The following is a 27,715-nucleotide window of genomic DNA, read 5'->3' on the forward strand; positions in this document are numbered from 1 at the left end:
ATTTTACTTTAATCCCGTAGTCACTCGTTGCTCGTAGCAACGGTTGCCCGTAGCAACGGTAAGTTACAGCGTGTATTTACTGTTTTTTATATAATATTACGTTTCTGTTGTTTGCAGGTGTTATTTTCGGGTGTAGATCTGAATTCCGGTCTAGTCCCCCTCAATTCCGGAGTTTTGGACTTGATTTTTATTCATTTTCACTAATTATACTCTTGTGTGTACTTTTTTGCTAAGGGCTGTTGTCCTTAGCACCATAGGCTAGGGTTAGTTTTTTTTCGTGTTTTCTTAATTGTATTTATATTTTTTGTTACTGTGGTGGTTCATTGGACTTTTTAGACAGTTTTTGGTGTGCTTTTCAACAAGTTTTGGTGATTTGAAATTAGTTTTACGCGAAAAACTGTTTATTTCTAACTTTGTTTATAACAGTTGATCGGAGTTGTTTACATTTTTGATTTTCTACTACTGAGATAATATGATGACAGATAAGGATGGTGTGAAATCTGATGGGGATGTTAGTAAGGCCTCTGCAAGGTGGAGGGGGGCTTAAGAGGAGAGTGGGAGTCGTAAACCTTTGTCTGGGGACGGAAAGTCTGAGCGACATGTGCGAGGCACTTGTTTATTTTCGCAAAAAGGGAGTAACTCGTGTCCCTCAATGGATGTGGCTGCTGATATCGGCCAGAAAGTGAAGTCTTCGGGAATTCCTTCTTCTTTGAGGCAATAGGCTAGGGATTATGTGTGACATTGTAACTGCGGTCATTGTGTTGATGCTGATGCTTCCGAGTCTGGCCCTTCTTTGGCGGACGAGGATGAATCTTGGTCGCAAAGGCCAAGATTCATCCTCGTCCAAAGAAATGACATACAAAACCTTTGTATGTCATTTTGTTTTTCTATCGATAACTGTTTTTAAAAAAATTACATATGACTATTGAAAATACTAATCTCCTTCAACGTGCCAAAAAATAATTCCATAAAACCAAAGTAAGCTTTAAGTTCAGGATTGAAAATTTTAATGAATTAACGGATCTTAAACACAACTTTTGCAAATGTTTAAGGGAAATAACTACTTAATATCAATTGTTAATTAAGAAATTATGATTTTTGGGTTTTTTATTTTTACTTTTGAAAACGGATTTTTATTTTTTACTTTCCCGTCTAGCGTTATAACAGAGCTGTAGCTTTAGAAGAAAAATTATTGTAATCGGTCTAATTTGTGCATATGTGCTTTTCACCGGATCTTTACGATTTGATACCTGAGAAACTTAAAAAACCCAAAAACCTGATGGAAAAATTTCCGTATGTTCGTATGTACGAGTTTGTATTTGGTGTCGCACCCTAAATCATTCTATATCTTCCGAATTAGTGGACTGATTTTAACCAAACTTGGTCAGATTACTTCTATGTATGGGGCATTGATGACATTAAATTTTCAACTTAAAGGTCAAGCGGGTGAGGATGTAGAGCAAGGTTACCCTCAGTAACTCGAGATTTCACCTAATTAAAGTCTTATTTTTCTTAGGCACATTTTCTCAACAATTTAAAAATATTAATATTTCAAACAAAAAAAAAAATTCCAAAATCGCACCCCTCTCCAATAAAAGGCTTTAAATAAATTAGTGGCTGATTGGCATACTGCATCAGCAGTACCCCCTCTCACCACAAGGAGCGCTAGTGTAGCATTAATTTACAGCTGCTAGTCATCTGTATGTTGTGACGTCATAGGTGACCGGCAGAATTAAATAAATTAATGATATTTAAAATGAATAAAAGTATTTAAAGTTGCCGTTAGTACAGCCGCACCCGTGCAAATGAAATATAATATGCGCGCGTGCTTTAGTTAGAATCATTGAATGAAATAAACAAAAAATATTATATTTAAATAAAATGATATATATTTTAAATTAAGTTTTGTATGTATGTGCGTGTAAGCCGTATATCAGAAAAAAGTCGCGTGACGGGTAAATCCTACTTTTTTTTGATTTGGATAGGTATGAAACTATTGAATTGGATGACGATTTTAGTACTATTTCTTGAAAGACAATAATTTTTTGAAAGACAGTAGTATGCTAAACGTAATATTCACATGAATATTGATAAAACATAAAAAATAAATCTGTTAGCAATTTATATATTTCTGGTAGAAAATTAGGTTTCCTTCCTAAATAGTACAGATAATCTCTTTTTAACGTGTATTCTACTATCTTTATCGGTGAAATTAATTTAAATTCATATGAAAATGATTTCAAATATCGTTCAAAAATAAATTTAAGGTGTAAACACAACCATATCATGAAGTGTAAAGATCATATTTTTGTAATATTCCAAATTAAAATTCCTTTTTTATTTTAAAAAGCAACTATTGACGACCAATACTGTGCGACAGGTTGTAAAAAGATGTATTAGTTTTAAAAATAAATTTATTACAATGTATGCAAGGGTAATAAAATGATAAATTACAAACGTAAATTACAAGCTTAAATACGGAATGTACAATCATCTAATAAAAAACATTTCATATTCTGAAGTTATAAAAGCATTTTCAGAACAAACTAAATAAATTAATTGAAAGCGAAATGAAAACCTACAATGTACCTCATTCCAAGTAACCTCAAAAACTCTAGATTAACAGGGCTAATAATAACCATTAAAAGAGCAGCAAGATACGAAAAAAAGTTAACCAAAAAAACCATTCAATATAAATCCGAAAACCAAATACAGTTATTTAAATAAAAAGACACGCTTTACAAAGCTAAAGTTAGAAATTACAGTAATAAACCCCACCCATGCAAACGAAATATTAAAAAAGTCATGCATTTGTATAATCGATTTATTGAGTTCTGAAAAATCCTACGCTACAGCCTTAGTTGTCCCCAGAGATTCTGAATATATATTTTTCTAATTTGGGAAAACTGTATGTCAATAAATTATTGAAAAAATTTATTGTTTATTGGGATTAATGATGTATGTTATTGTGGGGTGACTGATTTCACTACAGAATCCCTTATTTTTAAACCAGATTATTATAGATGATATTAATTAAATAATAGTCGCTTTAAAAAATAGTTTCTGTCTGTGTTTTGACAAAATAAATAATTTATATAAAAAAAATAATTATTCCTAATACGAGTATATCAAATCCTCTAACTTTCATGTTCAGTATTTGCCTCGTAAATGCTTCTTCAAATGATTTAAATCAAGCATAACTAAAAAAAAAAGTTAAATCCAGTGAACCCTCACAACCAAAAATTTAAGCTTATTAATCTTCTCAGTAATCTATCGAAAATGTTTGGAAAAATTTATTAAAACCATATCATTTACTTTTTTTTTTTAGCGAGAATTTGAGATTCTAATCGGTTTGATTTTTAATCAGACGTAAGTATGAAGATGCTGCGTTGATTGGCTTTAATGAAAAAAAATTCCTTTCGGCATGCCGGAAGGCGTAGGTAGATTCCACTGGTGCTGAATAGGGGATAAAAAAGATTTCCACCTTAAAATTAAGAAAAACTTCAAATTTAATTTACTCAATACGACAATGGTTGCGTGTGAAAAAAGTTTTACATGTTTAGCATACAAGCCCATCTTATTACAATTCCAGCTACATTTTGGTCATCCCGTGCCGTAAGGGTTGGTCATATCATAAATTGTTTCAGACAAAAGTTTTTGGTAATGTTTAGAGGACTAATGACCACTTTAAACCGATTCGATACTGTGCGCCAATTAAGGGAGGTATGATGATTTTGTCTTCAAAACCCCATATTTTTTTCACCCCCGGGATCAATGGTTGGTGAAATAAAAAAGATTTACTGAAATAAGTTTTAGACCCTTATCCAAAGAATAGTAAGAACTTTAATTGAAGTCGATATTTTACGTAATAAGAAAGTTATAGCGATATTCTGTTTCTTTCGAAAGAGTCCTCTTATTTCCACCCCACATTTCGATTTTGTCCATTAACGGACTCGACTGAGATTTAGGGTCGTTATATTTTATGTATCAATTTGAAAGTGATTTGCGCAAAATTACGGCAGTTATCGTGTCACAAGAAAGTAAAATTTATATATATAAATGTATGTATAAAATTTTGAACTGACGGTGGTTGTGGGGTCTGGGGGGATGTGAAACACGAAGATATGTCGAAATTTTCCTGAAGTCGAATCATGGTACTCATTACAATAGGTAGCTTTCTTATGAAATCTACCTAAAATGTACGGCTATCAAAATAAAAAAATAAATTAAGAACAGAAATTTTTCTTCTGTTTCCAGTGTACCGAACTACCATTTATATTTTACACCTTATATATCTATTATTATTTATAATTTTTTTCAAGGTTTCTTTGTCCGTAACATTCTTTCTTATGAAATCAACCTGAAAAAATCGTTGGATGTTATTCTAGATTTAGTAAAATCTTTCAGCACGGTTTTCACCTAACTATGCTAAAATATAAATATCTATATATTGAAATTATGGCATTTCTGGTACCGCTATAGAACTCTTTAGAAATTATCTTAACAGTAAAGAGTTCCTAGCAGTTGTTAGTTACAATCGGTTCATAGTCCGATGAAAGAGGACTGTACTGATATGGCCTTCTGAAAGACACTATTATCTGGAATTTTATTTATTATAAATGTAAATAATTTTCTTTAATTAAACACTGATAGCTCTAAAATTCTGTTAATTCCGATTAAATCATATTACTATTTTTAAATAACTCTTGGGAATGTATCTATCGATCGGATAAATCTGGATGCATGATTACACCGACATCTTTTAACATTAAACTACAAATGATAAATCTAAATAATTCACGCGTCTACCAAGAGTTCAAAAGTATAATTTAATAATTCATATTAAATTAAATTATCTCGTAGATATTGGATGCACTTTCGATCTAATAAGGACTTATGCTCTTCTATAAAAAGATTTAATAATATTGTATTTTAGGTGTTATGGAGAATGGAGTTAAGTGATACCTACAAATCGTCTATTTTTATGCGTTTACCATTTTCAATCTTTAAATTTTACAAAATAGGGTGAAATTAAAAATGCTAAAGTTGTTAAATATATTTTACTTATGTTAAAACAGGGCTTGTGTACTTTGTAATATTGCACTGGAGCTGTTCTGGGTACTCAAGATTCATACATTATTCATTATTCAGAATAACTTTTAAAAAATCTTTGGTAAACCGCGTTTGTTTCACAGTTAAACGCTTTTTTTAAATTTTATGAGTTTTGACAATTCGTTAAATTTATTTACAATGCTTAATTTATTATTTGTTTAAAAATAAAAATAAATTTCAGTTTTATGACAATAACTTATCTTTCTTCTTTCTACTTCAGTAAATAAATAAAATAAGTTACATAAAACGATTTTTATCCTGATTTTTAATTTTTTTTTCGTGGTAATGCATTTGATTTTTTTTTTTTTTTAAGATGGAACTGTGTTTAAATCTATACAGGTATCAGGTGTATTTTATCTCGATTCTTTCCTTTGCTTTTCTCTATTGATCTTGAATTTTGATTCTCTTCTTATACTCGTAAGAATACAATAATTTCTTTTTCTTCGTCATCTATACCAGGCAAGTATTCCCTTCTAAAAATATATCGTATCCAACTACTATCTCTTTTATTTTGTTTATTTTTAATTGAATTTTCTCACTCCCAGCATTTAGCAGTACTTACTCATTTCTTATTCCCTTGATCTTCACCCTATTTACCTCGTACTTAGATTTCAAAAGGTTAGAGGAAGTTTCCTTCTTTCTCTCAGTTTAATTTTTCACATGCATAAAATACAGTACTCTAAATAAAGATTAAACGATTATTTTCGCCTAGATAAACATTATGTGTTTTGGTTTAAGCAGCTCGTGGATCTTGATATCGGTCATTTATTTTGCGATGATTATTCTACAATAGGTATTAATCCTATATCTAATTCGTGTTTCTTTACAACTGCTGTAGTTCGGAGATATTTGACAAAATTTAGTCATCAAACCTTTCAGTTTCAGTTAATAAATTTTCTGAACCTTCTTCCTCAGATAGTTATAATATCTTTATTTATTTATTCTCTTATTAAATTAACTGACCTCCATATCCCAGCATTGACGTCTCAGCCATTCATCCAAAAAGTCCTAGATTTGAATTCCGGTTCAGCATTATATTTTTCGTACGCTACAAAACTTCCATCCCGTAATCCAGATTTTTATTCAGGGGAAGCAATGAAAAGATTAGTTTTTTGAAAAATGTTGGCTTCAGCGGCCTAGCCTTTATAAAATTTACCACATTCACTGCATATTCTAAGACCTAGTTCAATGTACGATTGAGACATTTTGACACGATTGCTTCCTTGTGAATAATTCAGTGGATGATCCACATTGTTTCAGGGCTTTGCTTCTAATAAGATCTGCAATCCTCCAAAATAGTAGGTGTAGAACGAGCACCATTGTTGTAGACACCAACGCACTTAGCCCGCTCCAAATTTTTTTTGGATGTAAAAGCATGAAGAATATCGATTAAGTCTTGAGCCTTTGCGCTAGGATTCTTATACTTTTACTGAAGAGAATGTCTTCTTCATTGTTATTGCCTCTATAAACTACACGTAGCAAATCAAGTGAACATTACTATTATTACCTGAAGCCTCATCCAGCTGCAAGCCAAATTCGTTCCCTTTTTAATTTTTCAAATAATATCTGATCATTGTGATCCTTTCCTATGATAAATTGTATGTTGTGGCTGATAGTGTTATTGATCCGCAAGCTCGGTTAGCTAGTTCACAGAGTGACGATGTAGGACATTCAAGATGTCCGGACGAGGCCTACAGTGAAGGCAATAAGCTGAGTTATTAAATCACCGATGCAAATGTCTACCGAGGCATTTGCATCGGTGGCATCCCAATGAGGCCAGGCTTATTATTATGAGATGTAAAAAGTCAGAGGGCGATAGACGACTCCCGTTAAAGCCCAACAGGACAAAGGACGGAACGGGGGGGAGTGGTGCAGCGATACAAGGCGGGTGTCTTCCCCTGCAGGAGTTGGGATAATGGTGTTATTGGACAAAGCTACATTTTAAAGTTTTTTCTGGGAGTCATTCAGCAGTTTCATAATCGATCATAATGTTTACGATATCTACAGCATCCGGTAGAATGAGATCTTTTGCGATTGTTCAGGGAATCTTACAATTTTCGGTTCTGTTTACTACTTTGTAAGATGCTTGCAAATCATTGCTCGGTATTGATGCCTGCTTATAAAAACTACCCTTTTGTTGATTTCTCTTTTAGCTTCGTGCTAAAGATTTTCAAAGAAAAAAATAAATATTGTAATTTTTTTAATGTTATTTATTTTAGATAATTTTCAAAAAGCCTATTCTATTTTAGTTAATTTAAACAGTAGATATTGTCTACTATTTTACGAGTTATATTTGATGATTATGGTCAAGGTTCATTTGTTAAAGAGCAAAACAAAGCTACAAAAATAAGTTTAATAATTCCTTTTATAAAACTTTCTTTCATTGTACTACTTTTATTATTTGATTATATTTTCTGTTTTATTTATCTTATTTCCTTTACCAAACTTGATTAGATAAAGTTTACCAGACATACTAATATAAAATTCACTCTCCTGAAAAATTAATTTCTCAATGGCACAACTTTTACCAGAATTTGCTTTACTTATACTTACTCTTTTGCTTTTCATCCCTTCACGTATAACAGTAAAATAATAATAATAATGAATTAATTTTAATTTGTGTACGAGAATTTATAAGAGTAATAATTAATTAAAAGAATAGTTTAAGTTAAATCAATTTTTTTATGTATAAATATAAAATTATACTCAGGTCAGTTATTTTTACACGGATTTGAATACTAGATCGTGGATACCGGTGTTCTTTGGTGGTTGGGTTTGGGAATGGTCGAACTGAGACTGTATAAGACTACACTTTATCTACCATTCACACATATCAACCTCATTCATCCTCTGAACTATTATTTGAAAGATAATTACCGGAGGCTAAAAAGGAAAAAGAAACAAAGGTATATGTTTATAGTCTCCATTTATAGACTGAGCCGAAGCTGTCAACTGAGTTAATAGAGTAATTTACTACAAGGGAAAATATTTTAGCTGATTTATCAGTAACACTATCTATGCAATTATACTACAATGAACAATAATAAATTTGCTATAGCGTTTTAACCGATACAATTTAACAAAAATTTATTCATGATATTTCATCTTTACATTTCAATTTTTTAATTAGCCAAATATCAAAATAAATGTAGAAAATTAAATAATAAAAGTTCTTCGTGGCGGAGTGATAGCGTCACGAACTTTTATTCGGAGGTCCTGGGTTCGAATCCCGGTCAAGCATGGCATTTTTCATACGCTATAAAAATTCCATTTTCATATCCCACGCACAAGGTTTAAGCTTATATGATGATACAATCAAGCAAAAAAAAAAAAAGAAAAAATAATTACATGCTATGAATAAAATACATTTATAAACCATTTATTTCAATATCCGATTACAAATCAATGCCTTCCTGAACATTAGTGCAGTTTATTTGTAATGTTATTAAATAGAATACTTCATTTTATACTTAACATCTAATGCTAAGCACTTCCAGGCGTGTGGTCTATGCATACATGTAACCTGCTGACCAGGCACTACACGTAGTTCTACAGCAGATATATTTTATAACTTAGACAATTATGTTTTACTCTTATTTTTTAATTATATGTTGATACTATTGTTTTCATTTTAAATTAATACTTTTTGACTATTATTTATATCCTTTTTAATAAAATGTACGTTACATAAATATTTTTAATTTTATTATTAATAAAATATAAATATAATACAATTTTTTTTCTAAACATTGTTTTCACAAATAAAAACAAACCTGAGTGAAATTTTCTACAGTCCTTCGCCGTAGGATATTAATTTATTACTATTATTATTATTATTATTATTATTATTACTTTATTTTTTGTTATTATTATTACTTTACTTTTATTACAAAATTATTTAAACAATCTTTTTTTTTGGAAGAAAGAGAACTTTAGTGTGCTTGCGCACGCACGCACATGTGTTTGCTGGTTACCTACGTATGTACGTATAATCTTCTTCATAACCATCACTTCAGAAATCACTTCATTCATCAAATACATATACGTATGTATGTGTAAACTTCTTCATAGCCATCACTTCAGAGATCTATAAGATTTAGCACTCCATCTGATAAATAATAATAATTGAGCTTCAATAGTCCTATAAAATCTCTTATAAAAATTTGATCTGATGCATGGAGATATTTATCTCTAATGAGGGTGATTTATCTATAATGGAATTGGAATGTACAAAAGTTTTACCCATTCTAGATTTTTTTTTTTGAAACTATTACTCTATATTTACCAAATTACTATTTTGAAAAACTTAGATTTTTTTAAATTTAGTTTTTTCAAACTACAACTCAAAATTCATTTCCTTTTTTTAATATAAGGGTTTCTAAAAACTAAATTGTTTTCGTATTATTTATCTTCATTCGTGTTAGTTGTAACCCACAATAAAATAGGTTGCTGGCAACCTGACCAAAAATATCATTCACCTAAAAATTTGCATTAATCATTCTCAATATCAATAAGAATCTCACATCAGGCCTACTAAGAAAAAATCTGATGTAGACACCACATGACTTCCTTGCACGCCTATTAAATTACATATACACATTTTTTTCTGCACTTCAACTTATTTCATTTGAAAGTGAGATACGATTTTCCAATTCTTTAATAAAGTGGACAGTTACACAATTGCTGAAGTATTAGTTTTTATTAACATCAAATATTTATACAATTATTAATCCAACAATCTTATATGAACTATAAGGATAAAGTGAAATTCCCCTTACTGCTACATCTTTGTGATCTTCGTGAGTTGTTGATTAATAAAAGTTTTAGATTTCTGGTGTGTCATATTAATAAAAGTTAGTAATAATTAAACTATTCCGTTTAGTGAACTCCTGTATACTGGTTACAATTGTTAATTTCGACTTTACGGTATAAAATATTCAGTAATTATTGTATTATTTGGTGATAATCAAATATGTAAAAGAAACTTTCATACAGGAAAAAGAAAGATAACATGAAGAAATATATCTCAAAACACGAAAAGATAAATATGAAGAGGAAGAAAATATTAAGAACAAGAAAAGAATAAAATAATTAAGAGAAGATGATAAATATAAAGGGGAAAAAAATGTTAAAACAAAAGAAAGAATAAAAAGACTAAGAGAAGATGATGAATATAAAGAGAGAGAATTTCTGGATACATTTCACAGTTCATGTTTAATACCACAGTCATGTTTTTACCGCCAACAATTATATAATCTAATTGGTATTTTATCGTATCTTCTAATTACACTTATTGGTGATTTTAAAAATGATTTTTTTTTAGTTAATTATTAGTTTCAGCTTTTTAATTGAAAGTCTGTATCCCGTTTGTATTAACCTGATTAATATCCTTACCTTCTTCCCTTACCTTCTTTATTCTAGAAGATGAAAAATATTTGAAATTAATTTGGCGCATTGGAATACTATAATATGTGAGGGTTTATAAAAATCCTGATAATTTTTTAAAAATCTTTCTTTATCATCTTTTTGTTTACAAGGAAGAGAAAATTTCCAGTTGCAATTTCAAACTAAATAATTAAACTTATATATATTTTTTTTTAGCCGATTATATTTGACTTATTTCAATTCCTTCTTTTAAAAACATTTTTTTATTTGCTATTATTCTTCTTCCTTGCTGTATTTTTCTTCCTCTTATTGAGGAAGAACAATATGGGCTTAAAAGTGATGTTGGTATAAGGAACGCTATAGGGTTGCTAAGAGTAATAGGTAATACATGCATGAAAAGGAGGTGGAGAGTATATGTTGCATTTCTCGACCTAGAAAAGGCATTTGACAGAGTTAGATGGTATAAATTACTGATAATTTTGGAAAGGAAGAGAGTTGACTGGAAAGAGAGGCGCCTAATAAAAGAGCTGTACTATAACCGTAGAATAAAAGTGAGGGTAGGAGACGAAGTGACAGGAAGAATAGGGATTGGAAGGAAGTAAGGTAGGGATGCTGCATGTCACTAACACTGTTTAGTCTACGGTATATTTGAAAGAAATAATTAAATACTGTCTGAATGGGGAAAGAGGGATAAAGATCGGGGAAAGAATAGACTGAATACGTTTTGTTGATTACATGACTGGCGGTACTGGCGGATAGTCCAAGTAAACTAAATGAAATGCTTGACAACTAATGAAGCTTGCTAAAGTCAGGGTATGAGGATAAATAAAAAGAAGACAAGATGTATGTTATTAGGTGGAAAAGAGGAGAGAATTGAGATAAGATAGAAAATGAAGTTTTAGAGCGGCTGAAGAAATTTCAGTATACGGGAGCTTTATAACTGATGATCTGACTTGCACGGTACAAATTAAAACAAGAATATCGAAAAGTAAGCGTGCATTTAAAATGAAGGGAAGACTGCCATGTAGAAAGTTAAACTTAGCGTTAAGATAGAGATTAATGAAATGTTTTATTTGGAGTGTGATGTTCTGTGATGCTGAAACTGGACAATGAGAAAATCTAAGGCGATGAGGATGCTAAATGTGATTGAATATAGGAAAAGGAACTGGCTAGTACATTGTATGAGAAGAAGCTGTTTATTAGTGGGTGCGATAGAATGCTTGGTGAATTGAAGGAAAGAAAAAGATTTCAAATAACGGATGGGATTATGGAAAAGGAAAAATATGCGGAAAAAAGAGGTTAGAGGAAAGGAAAGGTTATGGAAAGGAAGAGGTTATGGAAAGGATAGAACATGGCAGAGAGCAGCAGCCGTGACTGGACCTGTCCTAATGGCAGACAAGATGAATGAATTATTCTCTTAAAGGTGCTGTTTTAAGTTATTTCCACATTCCTTAACTTTATCATTTAAGTTATAAATGTTTTGTTCCTCTGGGATATCTTTGTTATAAATCTATTAGCTGATTTTGTAACTTTTACTCTTTTATTGAAATTTATTTTACTTTTGTGTCTTTTTTCTCTTTTCCTTGTTACAGAAAACCGATATGAATATGTTTATTATCTAGATTATTTTTTATTCCTGTAAGTATAATTAACAATACAAACATTTTCAAGTAAATAGTAAAGAAATTTGAAATTTATTTCAGTGAGATTGATTTAAAATATACGATAAATATAACGATGACCGAAAATTTATCTTATTTAAACATTTTTAACAATACATATTGAAAATATACTTTTTTTGTGTAAGTAATTTGACTGGTTTGATGCAGCTCTCCAATATTCCCTATCTAGTGCCAGTCGTTTCATTTCGGTATACCGTACACATACGAAATAAATATTAAGGAAATCCTTATCATTTACAAAATAGTAGATCCTATGATGCCCAAGGAAAATTTAAGAGAACGAGATAATAGCAGATTTCACTTACACCAACTGTCAAACGCTTCAGGATCATTATTCGAGGAACCAAAAATAACACCAGTAAATGTTGACACCTGATAATTGTCTTGCGGTTCACAATAAAATTTTCAAGATTTTGAGTCGAAAGAAAATCTGTTGCATTTCAGTCAGTATAAAATTTTTTTTTTTTGCTAGTGTAATATCACACCAGCCTCGGGAAGAAAAAAGAATTTTCTATTTTACGCACGCATTTTTCTAACTGATGTTATTATTGGTTCTTCGAATAATGCTCCTGAAACCTTGGGTATTTGCTTTAAGTGAAATTTGAAGTTGATTATTATCGGCGTACAGCTGGATGTAGAACTTAAGCAAATAAATTAGTCGGATTATTAAACATCACAATTTTATTGATTTGTTTGAGATGACCTGTTGGGTTTTCAGTGATTAAGGAAATATATAACCATTTTTTATCTTTAGTCATTTGACTGGTTTGATGCAGATCTTCAAGATTCCCTATCTAGCACCAGCCGTTTCATTTCGGTATACCTACATCCTACATCCCTAACAATTTGTTTCACATATTCCAAACGTTGCCTGCTTGCACAATGTTTCCCATCTATCTGTCCTTCCAATGTCAAAGCGACTATTCCAGGATGCCTTAATATGTGGCCTATAAGTCAGTCTCTTCTTTTAACTATATTTTTTACAAATGCTTCATTCTTCATCAATTTGCCGCAACACCTTTTCATTTGTCACTTTATCCTCCCATTTGATTTTTAATATTCTTTTATAGCACTAAATGTAGTGCTATAAAATGCTGTAAATATGCTGTAGTGCTATAAATATAGTGATTTTGAAATGTCAAAAGCTTCTAATCTTATGTACTCCAATCTTCCAAATTTTCTGTCACTAGTAAAGGGTAAGGAAATAAGAAAAACATCCCTATTAAAAGTATGATTTTTATAAATACGTGTTGTTACAATTTCATTCGTTTAATTCGAAACTTTTTCTTTTTTGTTTTTTAAATAAAAATTTAATCAAAAGGAGAAATTTTTACTTTATATCCTGAACATTGCTCATGATCAAATTTTTTTTAATCTTTTAACGGATTATCAAATAATTGTATAACTTCTATCTGATCTTATTGTTATTTTAATTGGTATATAATTTAAGATTTTTATCGGTAAGGTAGATATTAAAATTTAAGTTACATAAAAAGTGTCGAAAATTTCAATACCAGCAATACCTAGTTTTCTTCAAACTGTAACAACAAGGAATCAGTTAAATAATACAAGTTTAGGATTTCGACTGAAAAATTAAAATTATTAAGGAATTAAATAATATTAATTTAATAACTTATTTAATATAAAAATTACTAACCGATTACAAAAATACAGTTTAACAAACTCACGGTACACTAGAACAATTATTTTTCATGTTTCAACCCTTATTTTAAATAATGTTTTTCATAAATATTTTTTAATTTCCTCGAATGTTTTCCTGAATACCGATTAAAATTCACAAAATCGAATTATAAATAAAATATATTTTGATGACAGGTTAAAACAATATTTATGGAACTGGTAACATTTCATTTTAGTTGACTACATACAAAAAATCAATACTTGTCAACAACGTGAGAAAATGATTTTTCCTATGTTTACACCGCATATGTTTGGGTTCGTACAAATATTATTTGACGTTCATGTGCAAGTAGTATAGTATATAAAAACTTCTGAAAAGAAATAAATCAATATGGAAGGAATGTAAACGTAAATCCTGTATTACATATACTCTTATTGTAAAATTTAGAGCGCAGTATTGTAGAATACCCAAAGTATATCACTTAAAGTCGAATGTATTTTTTATGAATGTTATTAAAGTAAAATTAAAGTTACTCTCATAAAAACAATTCCTTTTTCTTCTTCTCTAACCTCCCGGTCTGTTAGGAATTTCTTCAGAGGATGGGTGAGTTCAATGACTTATAGCCTGTTTGAAAATGCTATACCTGACCGGGATTCGAACCCGGGACCTCCGGGCGAAAGGCCGAGACGCTACAACTAGCGCCACGAAGGCCGGCTATGAAACAATTCTGGAAAATTTACACTAAAATGTATTTATAGTAACCTGCCCTTCTAGCCAGAACCTGGACCTCGTGACTCAGGTCAGCCCAGGTGAATCCCATAGTCAAGTCAGGGGCTCCTTGCAGCCTTCCGGGACCTACTCCATGACCGCAGAGCTCACTTCACTCACCATTCCCAATTTTCCAGTAGACCAGCGCCCTGGATACCCGCACAGCTTGTTTTGATCGTCATTCCCAGCGACCCAGAGGGCTCCACCCTCTCGACCACCGCATTTTACGTAATCCTCAGGTTGTGAGAATAATACTAATAAATAATAATTATAGTATTCAGGCTTTCCAGAAACCTGAAAAAAACGAAATCACAAAAGTTAGAATAATAGTAACTATGGTAACTAAAGTACACACAACTTTGACGACAAAAAATTCATAATTTATTTCTTTGCCATGGTGACAGAAATATAATAATGAAGTAAAAGCATTAATTTATGTTTTTCTTAAAGAATATCTTTAATTCACAACTTCACCCTTCTTGGGGGCGAAGAAATAATGAATAATTTTATAATATCTTAACCTTCAAGGGAGGTAGGACCTCGGTCGAGTGGTTGGGTTTCAATTAACCACACATCTCAGGAATGGTCGAACTGAGAATGTACAAGACTACACTTCATTTACACTCATACATATCATCCACATTCATCCTCTGAAGAATTATCTAAACGGTAGTTACCGGAGGCTGAAACAGGAAAAAGAAAAGAAGAAAGGACCTCGGTCGAGGCTTAAAACCTTCCCTGGGATAAAACGAATGTATCCTGCAAATTTGAAAGTAATCGTTCGGTTGGTTCTCCGGTGATACAATAACAAACAAACAGAAAAACTTTATATACGAGTATTTATACATTTCCGAAAACCCGTGATCTGTTAGATCGAGTGTACCTGATGCACGCGAAAGTTAGCTTTCAACCTACTAACAAATACCCCGTTTGAATTTTGAAAATCGGACGATTGTATGCAGAGATATTATAAGAACGCCCCATTTCACCTTCGAAAACTGCACCCCTGGGGTACCCCGTTCGTTACCAGTTAATGGTGATGATTGGGCTAGCCTCCCACGAGGTGAATACCTCACAACTCTAGACTCACACTGACTTCCCACGGGAACTCCAGATGTTTATTGTTAAACAGATGTTTTTTTAATTTATTTAATATAATTTTATTTAACGTAAATTTAATTCTATAATTTTTGTAATATCTTTCATTCGATTTATTTGAATCATTCAGTTCAAATCCAGCTCACACAGTTATAAAGATTCACAGTTGGCAGTTAATTAATTCAATTCATTACAGTTTGTGCCTCAACCGGAAAATCTCCACTACTACATACATAGATTTTTTTCAGATTTTTCGAGATGAAATACATCTAAAAACCTTCTCAGTTATGCCAATAAACATGGGTGAAAATTTGGTTCTACGATTAATTGAATAGTTTTATTGTTTATCCTGAATAAACAAAAACCCTATTCCTCTTTACACACTACGAGTAGTAATAAGCTACCATATTCGCAAAATATGAAAATCGTAAGATAAGTTCTCAACCGTTTGACACAGAAAAGTGAAAATTGGGAAATGTTTCTGTCTTAGAACAATCTATTTTTTCGGTGTACGACTATCACCCCTGAAGCTCAAAATATTTTAAATGGAAAGAATTGGGTTGTGACATTATTTTAAAGGATATTAAGAAAGAAAGGTTTTGACCTAAAAAAAAACATCAAGCTATGCAGTAACCAAAACAAAAATTGTATTTAATTAAATTTTTCACATTAGTTTCAAAATCTGCCATCAGTGCACCTGAAGTAGTGGTCCTATACCGAAAAAGATATCGTTTTGTGGTAGGAGTATTTGCTAAATTTTTTCTCTGTTCAGCAGTTCTCTGTTCTCAGTTATTCATGAAGCGCTGAGGACCATTTTTGGAAGTAGATATGAAAAAAGTTAAAAGACGCCATTTTGGTTAGGGTTGTATGAAAGTTTTACGTCGATACTTTTTTCAATGAACTTTAAAATCATGTGTTAATACTCCAGGCCTGTTCATTTAACATTTTTGAGTTGCTCTCAAATGGGAGCCCCATGGGAGCCCCCTGCACACTAGGGATGTGCTGATATACTGCACATACTACTTATACATATACAACTTATCTGGCGATCATTAAGAAAAAAAAAAAAAAATCAGAATTATTTTTAAAAATTAAGAAAATAGTTAGAAAAAGAGATGCTAAAATATTTGATTCCGAATTTAGAAAGCTTATGTTGAAAGAAATATAATAAAAACATAAAATTTTATTTTATAAAAAAATACACGTCTTAGTTTCATTTTATTTGATATTTTTGCAGGAAAAAATGTTGCAAATATTTCTTTCAAATAAATACAAAAAATTTTTTCTCCTAAAAAATATTCCAAACAAACCTCCTGTTTTGACAAAAGAAAGTGTTTCGGAAATGAGCCTGCTATCGAGTACGAGTAAGGTTTTTATAATATGGAATACGCATAATTTTTTTACCCAACATTTTTTTTAGTTAGTTATGATTGAACTTTTGTATGAAAACAATTTGAGTACATGAAAGATATACAATACAATACTTTTAAAAAAAAATCATCTCAGGAAACGAGAAACACCTTTGAATTTTCAATTTAGAAACTATAATTTTTCTTTTAAAAGAGCCGGCAAAGATTTTAAAACTTTCCCGGCGCTGTCGCTTATGTTGGGAAAAAAAATTAAATGGAAGCAATGCAGTAAAATGAAATTAAGTAAAATTTATTTAATATTAAATAAAAATAGAAATTATTATTATTACTCGGCTGTTACAAGTGCAAAATCAAACAGTATTTAATTTCAAGGAGTTAATTTTATCGTATAAAATAAATGAAAATAATTTGTGTGAATGTTATTAACTTTTTTTTTATGATTAATTCAACATGTACGCTTGAAGCGTAGGAATATCAAATTGAAATTTTGTAGCGTATGAAAAATGCCATCCCTGACCGGAATTCGAACCCGGGGCCTCCGGATGAAAGACCGAGACGTTACCACTCCGCCATAAAGTTTATTATTCTTATTGTGATTAAGGAAAGGATTGTTTTATGAATTTGGCTAACCAAGTACATAAAAGCAGAATTGGCCTACAATTGTGAAAAAGGTCAAAATGTTCAGTAAAATATTTTGGGCTCCATTTGACTTATTTGATCAAATGTTGTTTTTGCTTAGAAATGATCCAGTATTAAAAGTATAAAGATCCAAAATGTCAAAAAATTTTCGACCCCTTTTCATTCTGTTAATCAAGTTAGGTTTTTGTAATCAACATTGTGATCGTATTTAGAATATAAGTGCTAAAATATAAAAATTTTATAAAACTATTGGGTCCTATTTGAGCCCCTTACTCGACAGCTATCTCATAAAATTTTTAATAACAGGAAGAACTTAGAAAATATTAGAAATTAGAAATAAATTTTTAAATTCTTCAGTCCAGTCTTATGGACCCATTCAGCCCCGTTGTTTGTAGCTATTTCTCTAACACTAAACTGTCGGCAAAATAATTATGTTAAAATTTGAAAAAAAAATTAATAATTTTAAGTAATACTATAAAATATACTGAAGTTAACAATAAAAGAGTAGTATAAATTTATAACTTGAAAAGATAAAAATTCTAGGCAAAATTTCCTAGTCACGGGCTCACATGACCCTGTGTTTCTGTATTACATGATATGCCAACAAGTTATGCCATATGTTATAGAATAAAAAATTAATACAACAGATATAAATATTGAGATAAGGAAAAATTTGCAAACTTGGCCCATATTCAACTCTGTGTTGAAGAGTCAAACTGATTTTTATTTTAGTTTAAAGTAATATTTATTTCATCACTATTACATTATAATACTAAAATTAATGTTCTAACCGTATTCAGTTATTTATAGCGAGCAGTACAATTATTTATTGTTATTTATAAAACGGAAAACATAAGTAACTGAATCTGTCACAACGAATCTCAAGCGTAATCTATGGGTGGCAGGGATGATTCCACAAAACCCCTGTAACCAGAACATAAATCTTTGTTTCTGATACTAATCAATGGTGCTTAAATTTCTGTTCCTATTTACAAGAAAAGATCTGGTACAGATATCTAGCTTTTCAAACATCATTAAACAGCATGGAATTTCTTGAATTAATTTTATAACCTTACAAAACTAGACAAAATAACAAACTATTTACTGTTAAATGTATGACCTACAGACTTTTCGGACTGCCCAAACTACTTCATTACTCAAAATTACAATAAATACCTAGAAAACCCTTCACAGCAACCCACAGTCAACATTTACCGACACAGTCAACATCAAAAACACACACTAACTAAAAATACACGGTTCAGATCACACAAACTTTTAAACAAGATTATAAATATTATAATTATCTGACTAATTAAACAAATCTGCTATCAAATAATATCAGCTAATGATAAGACCAGAGATAATTGATTTAGGATAGTCACTAAGATGGAAAAGGATTTTGATATATATTATTAAAAATGTATTGTCATAAAATATAATTAGATTTATCGTTACAAAAATTGTTAATTTTTTTTGTCAGGATACTCCCTTTAACACAGGAAATTATTATATAAAATAAACTTCTCCAAGTGTTTAAGGAATAATCCAGATTGAAAAACTGAAAAGGATGAAAAACTGATCATTTTTTTTTATTGATTAATTCATTGTATTTCCACAACGGAAAGGAGACGGTATATGCGTTTGGGGTAAGAGGTTGTGTGTTTGTCTGTTACCATTTTCCCGGAAAACTACTGGATCGATTTCGATGTGGTTTTTTATATTGCATAGGTATCACCTCGAAGCAGATTCTTAAATTGTTTTTACGGTTATAAGGCTCCAGGGAGCGCTGCAGTAGACATATTTCTTCAAAAAGGTTATTTAATGTTTCTAAGTCTTTCTATCTCCAGCAAGGCTACATTATTTTGTAGATTATTAAATAATTTTCTCTGGTTAAATTTACTAAACTTCCTTCATCATCATCGTTAGCCTATAAATGTCTCACTGTTGTAAACAGGCCAACCAATCTTTCAAAAGCAATAAATAAAAAATAAAATTAAAATAAAAAAAAACCCTTAAAAACGTGAAATAATTAAATAATTGTATTTTTACCTTATAAGCTTCTATGACATTGTGATACTGTTTTAAGACAATAAAATTTAAGATTTTGATTGACCGTCGGGCGTGACCTGTAGACTGCTTTAGTTATCATCCTAGTCACGCACGACGGTTAATCAAAATCTTAAATTTTATTGTCTTAAAAACAATATCACAATGTCACAGAGGATTATAACGTAAAAATACAGTTATTTAATTATTTCACGTTTTTTAAGATTTTTTCGTCGTGGGTTTTTAAAAATGTTTAATTTTATTTTATTTTTTTAAACTTATAAATAGTCCAAACTTACAAAAGCGGATGAGTCTGCACGGTGGGAATTTTTCACATTTTTTTGCATAATACATTGCTTTATTTGTTGTTAAAGATTGAACTGATTACAAATTTCCACTAAGTATTTAAAATTAACTTATGGAAATACAGTATTCTACATATAATTTCTAAGAGGTTTGAAAATTTTGCATTCCTCGTTTATTACTTGGTAAAATATCAGTAAAAATTCTTTGTAAAATATAAAACCTCCTAAATATTTTTATTAAAATTCAATTGATCATAAATTTAGACATAATACTGTTATTAAAATATTGTAGGTGACCATATATCTTAATTTTAAAAAGATGTCATACATGTTTTATACATTTATCAGACATATATATTATTTTATTTACTAATGCAGTATTCTAACTAAATGTGTAAATGATATACTACTATTTTTAAAATGTTTAATAATCATTCTAAATATTAAAAACGCCGATAAATACTTATTTTTCCGCCTTCATCCTTGTTTTATTTCAATTACATAAAAATTAAAAAAATTATTAATCCCTTTATTGTAATTATCAATTAAAATTGATGAAATCAATAATAAAATACAGAATGATTTTGATTCGAAACCGATTATCGATATAAAAATTCAGATATTAGAATTAAAATGTGAAATTGAGTACCTCTTTACTCACTTGTTTGTAATGGGCTTAAAATTTAATACAATTAAGATCTGATACACAGAAATACTTTCACCTAATTTGATACTTACTGGTTAAGCCAGTTTAGAGATATTACGAAAAATCTAAGAATATACAAATATTTTGGATACAGCGTATCGCCTATCGGAGATCTCTTTTTTAATTTTTTGAGTTTTATGAATTCTATTTTCCAAGTTTCATAATTTTTTAATAACCGTTTCGGACACATTATAACAAAAACTCTAAAACAATTACGCTAATTTTATCCGTACAATTATGTCCAACTGAATTTCACAAGTAAAATCAATTAATAGTACTATCACTTTACAGAAGTTCTAACCTGGACCCACATAAAGTTAAAATTCTAAAATTTGCCAAAGTTAATGCCAAATTTGTAATTTTGAAGTTAAGTTAATTTGGAGATATTTATCAAATTACAGATCAATAATCTTATTTCCGGGAAAATAAAATATATAGTATAGTTGCCCAGCGAATCTACGACCTTGTGACGTCACGTGCTGACTTCTCATTAAATTGTTTTCCAAAACATTAGTTTTGCACGTACTTATTATTCTTATTTAATTTTTTGACTTATAGACAATATGGGCGCCCAAACGATACATCTATGTTGTTGTGTGTTCAATTCTTTCCATTTGAGTTGATGTATAAAAATGCTTAATGACTCAATCTTGTGAACAATAACAATTCCTTAACCAAATGTTCTGATTGGTATTATTTACAGGCCTATAACATTTTATACATACAGATAGAATTGATATCTTTCGTCACAATTATATTTAGATCCGTCATTCGTAGTACACATTGTGTGTGTAAAGAAATAAAATTTAGTCCAGTTTATATCGTGTTCAGGGAAGGTATTTGGATAGCTTTTTTGTGCGATCGTATTATTTTGTTTTTCGAAAATTTTTGTAATATATCATTTTTTATTTTATTTTTGTTCGTGTGTTATTAGAGCGGTTTGTTATGGGAGAATTTAAATTTGTAGTTAAGAAAAAAAACTTAGGAGTCAAGCACGTGAAATTATCAATAATGTTTATGATTTCATGAAAAAGAAGCTGTAAAAGTAGGTAATTTAACTGACGACAAACATATAATTCCATTTAAAAATGTGAAAAAAGAAATGCTGCTGCTTGTGGGTTATCAAGAACACATGTTCAAAAACTCAGAAGAGAAAAAGACATGATTCTTCAATCAACGTTCCAATCATGTTGTTTCAGCATGCTGAAAAAGTATAAACGACGTTCGAAACCTGTCAGTGGTCTGGACAGTTTTGATTTAGGTGTAGTTAAAAGAACAGATAATGAATTTTATTCAAAGAAGAGTGAATCACCGACTTTAAAAAAAATAAGGCAAGAACATCAGTCTTCTATTGATTTTTAAGGCAGTGAATCAAAATGTTATTTTGCGAGTTATTTGAGAGTTTCAAATGGCGTAAAACTGAAAATAAGAGAAAACTTTTAATTGGGAAATCCGATATCAGGTAGAAGAGAATTGAATATTTGCTAAGTACAGTGCTAAGTACAAATGCAAATACAATGGTAGCAAGTGCTTGCTAAGTACAATGGCTAAGTACAGACAAAGAAATGCTACAATTGTTTATGTGGATGAAACGTACGTTTTAAGTTCGTATTATTCGACAAAGTCGTGGCCTGATGGTAATGTTGAGGAATTTCAGGTGCCGATTAATAAAGGTAACCGTTTAATACTAATTCATGATGGAGGAGAAATCGGGTTTATTCTGAACGTATTACTGACTTGGAAAGCCATTTCGAAAAGTGGCGACTACCATGACAACATGAATACAGGCAATTTCAAGAAATGGGCGCGTGAAAAATTGATTACAAATCTTCCATCGATGTCAGTAGTAGTTGTTGAACGCCCCTTATCACAAGAGATATTGATAAAGCGTCAAATTCTGAGTCCAGAAGAAAAGATATTTCCGATTGGGTGGAAAACCCCATATTTCGTAGTTCAAAAAAAATTCTGAAACCACAGTAGTATGAATTAGTAAAGTTACATAAAACTAAAGTACAAAAATATCACTAGGATGATTTTTGAAAAAAAAAACATGGATATCGTGTTCTTAGACTCCCAGCGTACCCTCCTGATTTGAATCCGATCGAGATGGTATGGTCAGCCGTAAAAGAACATGTGGCGAGTCACAACACATTTACTTTCATAAATTTTGAAAAATTAACTGCGGAGAAAATTAATTCCACGAGTGAAAGTGACTAGAAACCCTAGAGTATAAAAAACTAGAACCACTGATAGATGAAATGACAGAACGTTATATTATACGTGTAGACTCTGATAGCGAAGGTGAAAATGAAAGTGACAGTGATAGTGATCTTTTAACGAGGATGGTGAACTTGCAAGAAGTTTGAATTAGATGCATGAAGAAAATTCAAGTAAGCTTTTGTTTATTATTAAAAATTAATAATATTGTACAAATAAAGGTGGTAAAATAATTAATTACGTATTGTTTATAATTAGTAAATGTAAATATGATAGTTATTACCGTGTAAAATATGATAATAAGTAATACTTCGAATGATACGCGGAGTTGATGTTTTCAGGCCGAGTAGTAATACGCAGTCAGCTCGTGACGTCATAATCTCGTACATTAGCTGGGCCAAGTATATGTGTAATTTAATACTACCGAAATCGATGACTTTAAAATGTTTTTATTAATGTTGGAAGGTGATAATAAAATCTAATTAAAATATTACAAAAAAAAGAAAATCAAGTTCTTATGAACTAGAACGTCTCTCCATATGAATCATTACTTACCTATCTTATTGTAATTAATCATAATATGCTGTGTTGTGTTTATTCCCAATTATGCAGAGCTGTAATATGAATACATTTTTTATATTATTTAGCTTGTGCTCATTATAAGTTTTGTCACGTATTCAGATTTATCAACGTTAATGACGTAAAATAAATAGATATTCTGTACTGATAAAATGTTTTCATATAAAACTTTTTTTTTACAAATAACTTACCATCTGACGTATTTTGTAACAATACTTTTGTCACAACATAATGAAAAGTTTTTTTTTTGTTTATGTGGCGATGATATCGCCTCATAAATATGAAGCTTGTGCGGGGATGCGGAAATGGCATTTTCTAGTGAATCTGAGACGCTACCATTCCGCTACGGATAGATCGACAAATCGCTGGGAAAGCTAATATGATAGTATGATCAAATTGGTTTAAAAAAGAAAAAATATAGACTCCATATTGCTTCGCTATTACGTTCTGTCTCTTCTAAAAATCACTTTTAGTAATATTCCGCTTAAATTGTCAGAAATAGTAACAATTTTAAATTTCGACCATCTTTTCTTTATTTGTTAATTAAATAATAATGACAATGTTCGATAATTTTTAATTTATCAATCGGAAACGGAAAACCAAAGAGTTGGGAAAAGTTGCGGAATTTTATAGGTTTTGCCCTTGATAGAGTTTTATTTCAAATGTACCATACGATTTTTAAATATTAACTACTTAACCTGTTAAATGCCGTTAACCCAATAACGGGGATTTGTAAGGCTATTCTTTTGCCGCCTGTAAAATATGAACCGATCATTCTATTCATAAGCTGTTATTATCGTTGGAAAGAACAGATTTCAATCTTTAACGTTATGTAGTTTGTATCTGTACATTGTAAAGGGAAATTTTGTTATAGAAATTTGAAGTTGCATTACTGCGGCCAGCGGAGGAAGCCGGTCGTGTATATATGCTATGAAAAACATCTCCCACTACAACCTCGTACGTTAGCTTTGTATTCAGTTTGAATCATTCGTTTTCGTACAGCATAGCGACATCGGGATCATTCGGTTAGTCTTATTTCTAACAGAGTTTGTCGAGTTACAAGTGGGAGGGAGATTTTTTGTCAACGTTTACGCCAAATCTTGTGTAGGCTTAGCCTTTTGTCCAAGATGCATGTACCATTACTCAATATATAGAACAAAGATAGGAGAATGCAAGAATTTTTGAATCTGCAAAATGTGCTTTATAAAACTGTGTATAAAAAATATTTTCCGATAGAAAGATTTTTACTCTGGAAAGGGTTAAACGAAGAAAGTCACGTATTGATTCCGAATTTTTTCATGCTTGTCGGATTTTCAGCTGTAACATACGTAAAAAAAATCGCACAGACATACGGTTCAGTTTTTCAAATCTATGAATCTTTTTCTATAACCTGTATTTTTTTCTATTTTTTCCAACTATAAATGAATGAGTAGTGATAAATTACAATTTTTCGCGCACGTAATTAGTACCTTTCGAGAGAAGACTCGGGACCCGTGCGGATTTACAGAGGTATGCAATTTTTAGACTACAATTGCGAAAAATATAAAATAAACTTAGTGAAAACATTTTAGTCCGATTTAAATCGGCCGAAAATTTAATTACATAACAGTACACAAATTTATATTTCCTTAAACTTAATATCCAGTTGTTTTCTCTTTTATCTTAAATGTTCCTTCCACGTCAGACGACGATCAAGAGTATAAATGAGAAAAAAAAATCATAATTTTTAGTAAAACATGTTTTCTACAAGTTGACTACGTTGACAATATTGTGTTTATATCAAAATTCTATTATATTTAGATTTTAATAACAAAAAAAGCAAAATTTTGTAATAAAAAAATTTGGATCAGATTCTATCCCCTTGCTCAGCATTTGCCTTATATAAAATTGTTTTAACATCCTCAAAATGGAAAACAAATAAGGGGATAGAAATTATAAAATTTAATAAACAAGTTTTTGAATTCTTAAGGCATGTACCTGAGATTTTTTTTAAAAAAAAAGTTCCACGTCATCTATATTAATACTAGATACCGATAGATTTTCAATCTTAAAAACTTAGAATTTACGCAAGATTAATGTTAGTACTGAAGATTAATGTTAGTATTAATGTAAGTACTGGCCCCATTCAGCCTTTTTTAGGGGTTGAAAGGTTTATTTATTGGTATAATTTTTTACTTCAAATGTTTGGCCAATCTGATGCAATGTTATTCAGTAAGGCTAAAAGAATTATAGCTTATTAAAAAAAATAATGGATATCGCAATGTCACCTTCTCCGATGGAGAGAAAATCAGGTCCAAAGTATAATATATATATATATATATATATATATATATATATCCAAGTATTTGCCCTTGATACCCAAATATTTGTATCCAAAATTTAACTTTTTGCTCAACAGATGTGCGAGTTGTGAGACAAAACCTGTTTAGTAATAATGTAGAATATTTTCCATTCGTTAATTTTACCGAATTAAAAATTCGAATTTGTAAATTGATTAATAGGTAATAATGTTCAGTTTTTCTATCAATGTACAAAAAGTAAAAAAAAAATTAAATGGCGAAAACTATTGCTCTTTTTTAATTCTGTTCCAAATTATTTAAATATCATTAATGCCACAAATATATAGAAATTTTTTTATTAATTTTGGAAAAATTCTTTGTCGGCACGAAGATATTAAAAACACAGTCCACACGTGTAAGTACAGATTCCAAACGTTTGTATAAATTTTTTATGATCTGTCGACTGAGGAGGTGTCGATATGTTACCATTTTCAAAGTACCCGTTACATAAAATTTTGGCCGATTACTTTTTCCTCTAAAACTGCTGTTGCAGCAGCAATAGATATATAACTGGGAAAGTAAAAACTTAGAAAATATTCTATAATGGGTTGTAAAATTATTATTTAACGTCCGAAAGTAAGTTTAGCATATGTAGAAGGTTAGAAAATGTTACTTAGTTTTGTATTTACGTTTATGAATGTTCAATTACTGTTAAAAGAGTAGTCATTTATTCTTTAAAAATAACAATATCCACTTCCACCAAATCAGAAAACCGAAGTGTTTTCATGTAAATAGAATACTTCAGCTTATGAGAAAAGCGCTTATCCGCTTTGATGAATTTTTAAGTAATACTACAAAAAAATTATCGTGACTATTCTACATCCCATTTAACGTACATAAATATGATACAAAATAATGATCATTAACGCCTTCCGAATTGTAAATTACTTTGTCGTTATTTTTATACTATTCAGAATCTTAATACATTTACCTAAACAATATTTTATGTTTACAGAACCTTTTAAACAATCAATAAAGACATTTACGTTTACTTTTTATTTTAATGTACCTTTTTTGTGATGTTGCTGTAATAAAGGGTTTATATAAAAAAATTATTTATTGTTACAACTACTTGAGAAAAATATTAAGTGGGCGTTATTTTGGTTAAGAGTTATCGTTGTCCAATGTGTTTTAAATCAAAATCTTTTTTTCAGTGATCTTCTATTCTGAAAAACAATGATTATTTAAATTAAAAAATCACTAATATCGCGATATTAAATTTAAAACTTTAAATCGCAATATTGCATTTAAAGTTTAAATTCTACAGTTGCTACTAAATTCCACGTTTAATTTTTTTTAGTTCTTCCCTTAGGTTTAAGTTATATTGATCTCTTATCGAAAAGTAAATCGCTTCAAAGCAAAACTAAGTAAATTCATTTTTTACGTCCAATTGTTGAAAAGCTGTTTAAGAATTCATATACTTTGTGTGTTTTTAAACATATCCAGTATATTAAATTGTTTATCTTAAGTAACACTACCTTTAATTATTTATTTATTTTTTTTTTTTTAGGTCATCTGGAGATCTGAAAGCTTTTCTTATAAATTTAGCAGTATCTGACGTTACAATGGCGATATTTTCAATTCCTTTCACCTACACAATGTATGTATACAATGTTTTATATATTTATTTTACTTCTTATATTTAATTAGAAGTAATTTATTTTTTATAAGAGTAAACATCAATTTATAGCGTGTGAAAATGCCATACCTGACCGGGATTCGAACCCGGGACCTCGGATAAAAGGCCGAGACGCTACCACTCTACGAGTGGTACCACTCTACGAGTGGTAGCGTCTCGGCCTTTTATCCGAGCTAGAATGATCG

The 27,715-nt window shown here is 30.3% G+C and overlaps 1 protein-coding gene across 1 annotated transcript in view; it reads left to right on the forward strand.

Annotated features, from left to right (window-relative positions):
• Positions 1-27,715, forward strand: part of LOC142321113 (RYamide receptor-like) — a 227,312-nt gene that overhangs the window by 47,951 nt on the left and 151,646 nt on the right. The window contains exon 3 of the mRNA XM_075359105.1: positions 27,402-27,491. Coding sequence (XP_075215220.1) covers positions 27,402-27,491 — 90 coding nt within the window. The remainder of the gene's footprint in view (positions 1-27,401; positions 27,492-27,715) is intronic.

This window comes from Lycorma delicatula, chromosome 3 (assembly GCF_047948215.1).
Source record: "Lycorma delicatula isolate Av1 chromosome 3, ASM4794821v1, whole genome shotgun sequence".
NCBI classification, from domain to species: domain Eukaryota; kingdom Metazoa; phylum Arthropoda; class Insecta; order Hemiptera; family Fulgoridae; genus Lycorma; species Lycorma delicatula.